An 11,531-nucleotide genomic window follows, 5' to 3' on the forward strand; every position below is an offset into this window, starting at 1 on the left:
ATCACATCCTGATTACCCCGCTTGCCCACGTCTAAGGACTGTGTCCAAGGACGATTTTCTGTCTCTTTTCTGTGAGACACCTTCTTCATGGGGTGAGCGCCAAAACACCTTATGCTCGGGCTTTGCAAAAGGTCTAAGATTCCTAAACATGGTGATGACATTCGTTCCCCATCCACTGTCTCACTATAACTCCATTACAGAGCCTCGTGCTCACTTTTTGCTATCTCTTGTTGAGGACCACTCTATAGAATTTCCTTCTCACTTCATTCTCTCTCTCTCATCGATGTTTAGAGAGATACGGCGACCCGTGATAAGCTCATTTTCCCTTTGGCTATCATGCGGATCATTTGTCATTTTTCTATCTCTATCCTTGATTCTCATCTCTTTACCGTCATGGGTGCCATTAGCACGGCATCTGTTCGACAGAGCGAGGCCCAACTTTGACCAAAGTGGCCATGGACCGAGATGATGACTCCTCCAGCCCCTTCCCTTCCATCCACCTCTGCTCCCTTTTCTTAGAGTGGTGGTGTGATGCTTGAGGCCGTTATGGCACAATTTGAGTGCATGTATGCTCGCCTTGATACATTCACTACTAAGTTGTATCAAGTGAACACTCGTGTTATTCGTATTGCACAATGACAGGCTCAATGGGTGGCTTCGCCACGTCTTCGTCTCCATCTCTCTCTCTCCTTCTCCAGAGGCTTCTGAGGATGAGGATGCTAATGATGGTTCCGGTGATGATGATGATAAGGATGAGGACGCTAGCTCTTCTAGTGATGAAGAGATGATGACTTCTCAGTGACTTACCCTTTGTCATTTGTGACAAAAAGGGGGAGTAGTTTTAGGATGAGAGTATTTATGTATTTAGGGGGAGAGTTAGCATAGGACATTTTTGAGGGATGTAGTGAGGATATATATACTTTTATTTTCTTTCTTTTTAGTTACATTATGCTTTTGTACACCGGTCTTGTGACCATTGATTGATAACATACATCATACTTTTATTTCTCATTTATACATATGATGATGTATGTTGTTATTCACCTATCTTTCCATGTGCTGTTTCTTTTCTCTCTTTATACACATGTTTCCTTATGTATGCAATCCTTTATTTCTGTTTCACACTAAAATGCCTTGATGAGTTTGGTTTAAAGTACTTCAGAAAGACAAGTTGTCAAAATCTATCATGCCATGAACTCTCTTCTTGCAAAGTTTTTCAAGAGTTTGTGTTAGAATTAGATTTTATTGTACTCAATAAGTGATTTTGAGTTTAGTGATTTATGATTTCACTCATACTTCATTTGTTTGTTGTGATTTTGTCACAGATTGCCAAAGGGAAAGATTGTTAGGACATACGTGGAACTTGTTAGAACATATGTTATTGCAAATTGGCTAATCCTTTGACAAAACGCACTTTACTTGTAATTGGGTCGATCTAGGATGAGTTTAGTACTTCAAGGAATAAGAATTCAAGTCTAGTATTGAAGCCAAGCAAGTCTGTCTAAGAAACAAGTGAAGCAGTGCTGTTTATTAAAGCTCGACAGATAATATCTATCGAGGTTTAATGCTTGTGCTCGACAACTACTCGACAGAAACAGTATCTATTGAGAATTACGAAATTTAGATTTTCAAATTTATTTTCACACTTATCCAAGTGTATTTGTGTAGGGTTTTTTTTTCTTTTTCTGATAATCCTAAACATATATAAGGATTATTATAAGGGCCGTCAAAGGTGATGCAAGGTTATACAACTCAATGGAAATTGATTGTGCATGCAAATTGTGACCGGAGATAGAATTTTCCCTAGTTCATCATATTCTTTGTAGAAGTTATTGCGTCTTTGCGCCAAGGGTTTTGTAACCAATGAGCTTTTTGATCTTCATCGTTTGGATGAACTGAAGAACTTTGCAACCAACGTCTTCCTCAAGCTGGTGTGTTAGTCACGTACTTGGATCTGTGCATCAATTGGTTAGTCATGTACTTGGAGTCGTGCATTGAAATGAGAGATTATCACTACATTACAAGTCCAATTGGGTATTGGGATAAGGGTTCATTTGTAGGTTGGTATTAGGTACTGGGATTCCTTTTACTTGTAATCGCTTGTTTTCATAATAGTGGATTCTTAAAAGTGGTGACCTTAGATTCACCTGGTGGGGTTTTGCCACAGTGGTTTTTTTTATTCTTAAACAAATCACCGGTGTCAAATTTATTTTCCACTGCATTTAGTTTTATTGGTGATTTGTTTGTACTACAACGCTTATTGCATGTAATTGAATTTAATTAATTTCACTAGGCTAATTAATTAGATTAAGTTACCAAAGGGGTCAATTCATTCTTGATCTATCATTAATGATCATTCCTGGGAAGCATGGGTGCTCTAGGGCCACTGCACCCGCACCCAACATGCAAAGATGCGTTGTGCGGTTGTCGACGTGGCTACACATGCATTCATGGCGAGTCTTTTTTTATTTTTTATTTTTTTATTCTCACCTATTCGGGCCAAAACAAGGCCCGAACAAGATGATATCGTCTATTTCGGTCGGAAAAATCATACCAGGCCAATATCAAACCACCCTCTTCGTCATCTCTTTCTTTTGCATTTCATCTTCTTCTTCGTCTTTGTGTTCTAAAAAGCTTCTGGGTCTGAGTGTTTTCTTTTTATGCCTGTTAATCTTCTTTGTTTTCTCTCCTTTAATTTCTTAGTTTGTTGCCCTACATGACCTGGTCAAAACTTAATACTGAGTGAAGTGAAGGGTTGAAAGGCTAGTACCTACTACGTTTTATTGTTTCTCCCTATACCAACCACATGGCTAATAACTTTTGTTTTTCAATTTTTTTTAAAAAAATTTAATGGGTTTCCGTTTTTAACCTTTCTTTTATCTTCATTTTTTTGTTTTAAATGGTGGTAGGTAGTATATTATTATTATTATTATTTTGAGGGCTAATATATTTAGTTTAGGATTAACATATTTTTATTCTTAAAAAAGATTAATATCTTAAATTATGATATGGATTTAAAAAATTTTATTATCTATACTGTTGCTTATAAATTGGTATATATTTATTATTATATAAAAAAATATGCTTCGCAATATATAAAAAATATAAATAAAAATATTTTTAATAATTTATTAATAAACGTATCTTGTGGCATTTTCATACTACTTTTTCAAAAATTATCGAGTCACCTCACTGCACCTGCACCTGAATCCGTGCCCGTGCTTCCTAGACAATCAATGAAGTTTCCATTATATATTGATTTGGCATAACAGCTCAAGAATCCTCCACAAAACAGGTCGACAAACTAAGATCCTTTGATGTCCAAGTAATTCATCAGTAGAATGGTTAGACATCTTCAGCGCCAGTTCTCATCTACACGGCTTGACTATTTGCTTGTGTCTCCTGGGAACTACATACACAGAAGTTGTTAAACACGCTTCAAGCACCAGCAACCTCACTTTCAGATGCTCACAGATGAAGAAGAATGCTTTTCTTAGCTTCAAAGATCTCACAGATCCATCAGGCCGCCTCTCTTCTTGAGTTGCTGAATATCGCCGTTAATTGACTGATGTTGGCTGTGACAACAGTACATCACATGTTGTCAAGCTTGACCTCAGAAATCCATTTTAGTTTAGCAACTATAGTGATGAGGAGAGAGATTTTCAACAAGTCAAGCTTTGGGGGTAAGATAAGTCCTTCTCTACTCAATTTATAGCATTTGAGTTCCTTGGACCTACGCCAAAAAATTTTAATGGAAACGCCGGTACAAAGTTCTTGGGTTCCCTTGAAAATTTAAAATATCTCAATCTTTCTTTCTCATTGTTTGCGGGAGTTATTCCTCCCCATCTCGGGAATTTATCAAAACTGCAATATCTTGACCTTAATTTCTATCGATTCCCAATCATGGAGTTTACTCCTTATAAAAGATCGGAAGCCAAAAGCTGAGTGGCTTGTTGGTCTTCCTACGCTACAGGCAATTAATATGCTTCCCCAGTCTATTACTCAATTTCCTCCATCAACTTCACATTTCTTACAGTCCTCGATCTCTCTCGTAACATGTTGGACTCCTCAATACCTCACTCTCACTGGTTGTCAAATTTGAGTGGTCTTTCAATCCTCAACATTGCTTACAATTCCCTTCGAGGTACCATTTCAGATGCATTTTCAAATTTGGTTTTTTTGGGAGAGCTTGTTCATTCATACAGTCATTATATTGAAGGTCAGTTACCAGCTGATATGGAAAGTTTGACCAAATTACGCAAATTGGATTTATCTGGAAACAACATTACTTGTATCATACCAAGCTCATTTGCCAAACTTTGCAACTTGCAAAAGTTGAAGTCTGATGCACAATGGCGTAATTGGGGGGAGATAACTGAGTTTGTGGATGGATTGTCCCAATGTTCTAACAGCTGCCTAGAATCGCTAGTTCTGGCTGATAATGGTTCGCGGGGGGGTTCTATCAGAAACTTTTCGTCCCTACAAGAACCTTACCTCACCGGAAATAAAATGAGAGTCATTCCAGAAAGCATGGGAAAATCATCAATGCTTAGTACGTTGGATGGGAAGGTGTCTTTCACTGAAGCTCATTTTCAGAATCTCTCACACTTAACAATTCTGTGCTTTTCTGTAGTGTCCACGACACTGTCATTTGTTTTTGATGTGAAATATGATTGGATTCCTCCTTTTAACCTGGGAATCGCTGAATTAGAAAACATTTTGATAGGCCCAAACTTTCCGGCGTGGCTTTATAACGTTGACAATCAATTGAGCCCTTGGACTTAATGTAGGCTCCAGAAACAGTGCATCAGCACCCATAAGATCAACCATACAGTTTTGTGGCTCATGGACTTCAAACATTACAGCAGGATAGGAAGTAACATCAACCATCAAATGACACCATATAATCTCGAAGAAAACGGCTTGATCCTTCAGAACGACTTCGTATATAGACGATTCTGTATTGAATTTTACAATCTTGCCATCTCTTTTTTTCATTGTAAAATTTATATTGCCCACAAACCTCTCCATTGAATTTTACAATCTTGCCATCCCCTTGTATTCTTGTGAGCTATTCTTTTATATAATTTGATAATAGACCTGATTGAGCTCGACAACCTTGCGGGCCTAATTAATGTATTTATTTTATTCTATTTATTTCTTGCATGACCCAAGCCCTTGTGAACTAATGGGGGAATTGAGAGAGCATGTGACATGATTTATGTGTTACTAGTTCCCAAAAGAGTTAGGGCTCGTTTGGTTTAGGACTCACTCAGTTTTCATAACTCAGTACTCAGTTTTTATAATTCAAACTCAAAACCCATAACTCATAACTCAAACTCCACTATCACTCAAAAAATCCAACACTTTTGTTTGGTCACAAAACTTAGTCATGTATTTCAGTTTTTAACTCCACTTTTTGCCAAAATGATGGACCCACCCACTGACACTACACAGAAGAATATGGTTGCCACTCGTGTCCCTTTTATTTTCTGCTCTTCAAACCCAGCTACACTGAAACCCAACTCCACCACCACCAACGACAAACCCTTCATCCACCACCATCAACCAAGGTCCACCACCACCAACGACAAACCCAGAAATCCACAACCACAACCACAACCACCACCACCAACAGCCCGCAACACAACCACAACCTCCACCAAAAAATCTGAATGAATCAAAAATCCAAACCCACCAACAACCCTCAACCAGAACCACAATCTCCACCAAAAAATCCAAGTGAACAAACTCCACCACAGCCCAAGCCTCAAACCACCACAACCACAACAAGAAACCCAAACCCAAATCCTTAGATTGGAGACCCAAACTCAGCCATCTTTGCCATCACCGCATGAAGGAAAAAAAAAAAAAGAAAAAAAAAAGAAGCAGCTAAGAGAAGAAACCAGAGCGAAGAAGAAAGAAAGAAAGAAAAGAAAAAAGAAAAGAGAGAAGAAACTAAGAGCAAAAACCCAACTTGAAGAAGAAAAGAAACAAAAGAGAAAAAAGGAAAGAAAAAGAAAGAAGTACAAGAAAAGAAGAAGAAGAAAGCATCAGGTCTCATCACATTGGGAGATAGAAAGCATCAAGTCTCGAATCCCCTGTCACCATTGAAGCTTCCAATCTCAAGATCCGCGTGTCTCACGATCAAGCTTGGGCTCAGTACAATGTTGTCTCTCGAATTCCCTATCGCTAGCGAAGCTTCCAATCTCTGGTCTTGCTTTCTCTCTGATGCCACAAAAAAGAGAAGGAGAGCTTTGGGTTAGTGAAAAGAGAGAGCTCTGGGTAAAAGAAAAAAAAAATGAAGAAGGAGAACAGAAAAAGAGAAGAATAGGTTGCTTGATGGGACAAGTCTACGGGTGGGTCCCATTCTTTGCTTAATTTTACAAAAATGCCACTAAAACTCAATTCTCAAAAATTGAAAACACCCATTTGTTGTTTCCTATTTCCATCACTCTAACTCAAAATTTGTGAGTTTTGAGTGATGGAAACACAATGTGAAAATCAAGCCAAATAAAAAAATTTGTGTGGGTCCCATGTGTTTTGATAAATCAGTTATGAGTTTTGGATCATATCACTCAAAACTCCTCTAAACCAAATAAGTCCTTAGTAGCTCCATTAGCTAAACCCTGTCTTTTTTGGAGGATATGAGTCGACTCTTTTGGACCTTTTGCATGAGTCAAGCTTGTGTGTGTTGCTAAGTGGGCTGATACACTAGTAGCACCAAAGGCTCATGGAAAGAGTCTAGTATCCAAAATTTACACCCAAATAGAGGTCCTAAACTCTTGTTGTGTGTGGCTTGACTTTCTCACCTAAGCAGTTTGGCCTCTAGAGCATAGCTAGCCCCCTATTGATCTTACTTGATAGCAACAACTAAGTTTAGCCTCCAAAGGACCTAAATTAACTAGGGATGAGTAGCCAGTGAGGCTTAGTCTAAACCTTTCCCTAATCATGCAAAAAAACAAGCTATTTGCTTTGCCCAAACAAATGAAAATTTGAAAATTTCTCTTTATTTAACATCTTAGGGTCCAAAACTTCTTCTATTAACCAAAAACAAGTCCTTGGGGACACCCAAAACTCAATATAAGAGGCCTCCATTAGCTCAAACAGATTTAACCTCATTCTACCCTTAAAACTCCAACTTTAGAACAAAAGGTCATTCAGCCATCAAAGAGTTACATGATTCTGAGGCCTATGTGTGAAAATAGTGATACCAAAGAGTCTTCTTTCTCCTTGTCAGCATCTCTCTCAAATTCCTCTTCCTACTATCCATAAAGAAAAGTTTACCACCTAATGTTCTAAGCATTTTTTTCTGCATTTGTTTCATTGCAATTTTGATTTCTCTCTTTTTAAAGAACCATTAGCCTTTTTATTCTCACGCATTTAAAATTTTGAGCTTAACTCTCTAAAAATAATCATTTTTAAAAAACCCGAGAGGAGATTGGGCCATTGTCCCAAAAATGTCCCCAACATTAAGGAAGCAAAGAGATTTAAATATAATTAATACTAGATAAGACTAAGATTATGATAGTGCTGATGCAGTCATCATTTGTAATTTTACCAAAAGTTCTCTTCTTTTTCCTAACTAGTTAATATCAATGCAATGCCATGAATTTTCAATTTTTTTTAAAAAAAAAAGATTATTTTATGATCAAAGTTTGATACTTATCTTGTGTTATAATATTGGAGGAATCAACTTTAATTATATGAGATGAAAAAAAGCATAAATATAAATTGTTAAAATTAATATAATTTAGAAGATGAAACTATTTCTTAAATGAATTGACGAATATTTTATTACTTCCATGAACTTAAGGGTATAATTATTATTTTTATATTTGTTTTTGATTGAACGCTATTCCTTTTTTTTTTTTCCAGGTAAATTGAAGCAAATTTTATAATAAATGATGTTCAACTTCTAATCTAAAAAAGGGTAAATTGCAAAGTTCACCCCTAACGTTTGGGATTGCTTGGATTTTACATTGAAGTTTGAAAAATTAGATTTTACACCCCAAAATTTACCTCTGCTAGCAAAAGCAGCCCCTCCGTTAGTGGTTTGTTGACGTATCTATCAAGTGCCACAACATACTGTCACATTGCTAGTTGAAACAATTAAATGGTGACATATGTTATCAACTATTCAATATCATTAACTAAACTTGAAATAAATTAAAATAAATCTTTGATAATATTTTTCTTTTATAGTATTTATAATTTTCTGGGTATTCAAAATTTCCCCCAAGAATTTCTTTCCAAAGAAACACTAAAAAATGACAAATTGAAGCAAAAATTCAAATGATTCCAGCCAGAAAAAAAAAAAAAAAATTCCCAGCATTTTTTGGGTAACCAAACTGAAAATTTTCCCAAGAAACACACCACAATAATAAGCAAACCCAACAACCAAAATACTTAAAATACAACATTTGGGCATTCAAAATTTCCCAGGAAATCAAGATTTTCTATCCAAATTGAAAGTTCTCGGATTTGTTCTAAAAAACACATGAGCTTGTTTAGACCCCAAATTTTAGATTACAGCTAGATTGCTTTTACTTTTACTTAATCAAAGTGCAGAACAAGAGTAAATGTGCGCAATGAACCGATACTACTCTAGTGCATGAACATGAATAACAAACAATAAATGTAAAACACAAGAGTAAGGGAAGAGAGATGCAAACACAAGATAACACCAAGACGTGTTATCGAAGAGGAAACCGAAGAACTCGGCAAAAAACCTCTCCACGACCCTCTAAATCGAAATCGATTTACTAGAGAATAAAGTTGGAGTACATGAATAACAAAAGACCCTTCAAGACTAGTCTACCCAATGTACTTGAGTCCTCCAAGCTCCTGCTATCAATGGACTTCTTGAAGTCATGTCTTCTCTAGGCTTTCGGATCCTGCAATACGCTCAATTGCATCCGTCAAGCCTCACCGGCTTCTTTTAGGAAATCTCCAAAGCTTTCCAAGCTCCAAAACATTCTCTACACTCTGAAAAGGTGTGGGTTGTGTTTGGATACAAATCTCTTCTCAAGGTATGACGATGAGAGAGAGAATAAGAAAAGGCTATAATGATTTCTCACTAAGGATGAGTAGCTCTCTCTCTAAAATATGGGTGTGCTGTGTTGTAGAAAACCTATCTAGGGTTTTTCTCTCTGAATAGCCTCCTCTACTTTTGTGGATAATGAGGGTATATATACTATCCAGTATATATACTGGAAATTTTTACGGGTAGCTAGGAATTTTTGCGGGTAGACCCTTTTCGCGAGTAACTTGCGAAACTCTCTGTCAAAACTCGTGAATGAGCTTACTCGTGAAATAAGTCGCGAAAACACCTAGAAAACATGTTTTTCACATAAAATCAACTTCAAAAACTTTGTAAAACATGAATGATACAAATCACTTCCAAAAGCAAATAAAAAGAACAAAAATCTTTTTGATTTGATCCATATATGTTTGAGTGCACACACATCACATTTGAACATGTACAACACACAAATGAAATAGGCATTCATTAAACATTAAACTTGTGTATTGTGTGTGTGGATCAAGTATGAATTAATCCATAGTCTAGTATGAAGCTTCAATGATTAATTCAATAAATGAAATAGGCATTTATTGAAAATTAAACTTGTGTATTGTGTGTGTGGATCAAGTATGAACTAATCCATAGTCTAGTATGAAGCTTCAATGATTAATTCAATTAGGTTATACACAATTAGTACGAAATCAAGTAACCTATCTCACTTGTAAAAATGAACATATATGACCTCTCACCAATGTGTCTACATATGATTGAAAGCTTTTCATTTGGCTTCCATTTTTCATACTTTTGATCAAATACAACTCAAATTCTTAAGAAACGATGCCATGAACTTTTTCATATATTTTGGACAGATAAGCCTTTAACTTTGGCACCATACATTTTAATACATATTTGCTCCACCTTTTCCTAGTCAAACTAGTTTTCGAAGCAAGACTTTTTCAGCTCTTTTTTTTTTTAGAGATTGACATTTGTAGAGCTCTTTTGAAAAAGAAAAAATGTGAGGAGATATATAGGCACAAGTCTACGCATATATCAAGATCAAGCAAGACTATTGACCAATCATTCATGACAAGCTTGAAGATCTATAAACAACAATCAAACGTAGATTTTTAGATGTCGCTCACACTTAAAGAATATGCATACATAACAAACTAAGGTCGTAAATGCACTACGCCATTAGTACGAAGGTACTAGGCCAGACTTACATGTGAAATGTGCTCAAACATATACGATCAAACTTTTTGAATTTTGAAATTTTCACTTTTTATGTGTTTTTGGATTTTTATTCACACCAAAACAAAGCAATAAAAGTAAGATCAAATGCAAAAACAATGCATATAAAGAAATTCAAGATGCACAAATGCATGATAATGAAGCATCTAATGCATAAAGGATCCTACAAAGATTGAAAGAATTGGATCAAGGATTAAAAAGAGCATAAGCTCAACCATAGGAACCCTTCCTCATTCAAACAGAATGATTGCTTAGAATAAGTGTCTCATGAGAAGTGAGACGAGGGTTGGAAGACTGAGAACCGGAGATGCACATAGACAAGGAGGTAAGAGCATTAACAAATTGTTTCAACAACATACAATTTTCCGCTAAATTCGGTTTTGCTTTCATAGCACAACTTCCAAAAAGCTCAGGTTTCTCTTTTCTTTTGATTCTTTTAAGAGCTTGAAACTTAGAGCAATGAGGTCTTAGATGACCAAAGGCACTACAATGGTGACAAACAATGGGTTTAGGTCCACTAGGCTTTTTAGGGAGGGATCTAACAACATGGTTTTGTTCTCTCTTCAACATGGAACATTGTGGTCTTATGTGACCGATCACGCCGCAATGGTGGCAAGTAGGAACAAAATTAGATCCACTCAAATCCATAGGATGAGACCTAAACGAAGGCTTAGGCTTAAGAGCCTTTCTCTCCACTTTTTGGTTTCTTTTGTGTGGAGGAATGTACACCAATTTGTCTTTAAAGGTAGAATTCACAATAGGCACAAAATCGGGCAACACAACATTATTGCAACAAATTTTTTCTTCCTTTTTAGAATAGGTTCAGAAATCAAACACTTAGCATGCATCTTAAGAGATTCATTTTCACATTTAAGATCATCAACAAGTTTGTTAGACAAAACAAGTTTAGCATCCAAATCCACATTCAAACATTCAAACTCTTTCATCTTTTCAAAAGAATTTTCAGCAAATTTCTTATACTTCTCAACCAATTTGTTGGATTCATTAAGCTTAGCAATCAAATCATCATTTTCACTAGTGAACTTGCTCAAATTCTTATGAAACTTCTTAAACTTTTTCTTTAAGAGTTTGACATTTGAAATTTCAACAATACCCATAGATTCATGTAACATGTCATCACAATTATGAGTATTAACACTCATAGAGGCATTTTCACAAACACATGCCATGTTTCACTCAACAACATCCAAAACAACCATAGAAGCATACAAAGCACTATCCATGGCAAAACACA

General features: G+C 36.1%; 1 protein-coding gene across 1 annotated transcript; it reads left to right on the plus strand.

The window, feature by feature from the left end:
* The first annotated feature begins 4,056 nt into the window (after positions 1-4,056).
* LOC142632747 (receptor-like protein EIX2) lies at positions 4,057-4,785 on the plus strand. The gene has a single exon (XM_075807095.1). The coding sequence runs from the start codon at positions 4,057-4,059 to the stop codon at positions 4,783-4,785; it is 729 nt and encodes a 242-aa protein (XP_075663210.1).
* The last annotated feature ends 6,746 nt before the right edge of the window (positions 4,786-11,531 follow it).

Source organism: Castanea sativa, chromosome 4 (assembly GCF_040712315.1).
Source record: "Castanea sativa cultivar Marrone di Chiusa Pesio chromosome 4, ASM4071231v1".
Classification (NCBI taxonomy): Eukaryota; Viridiplantae; Streptophyta; class Magnoliopsida; order Fagales; family Fagaceae; genus Castanea; species Castanea sativa.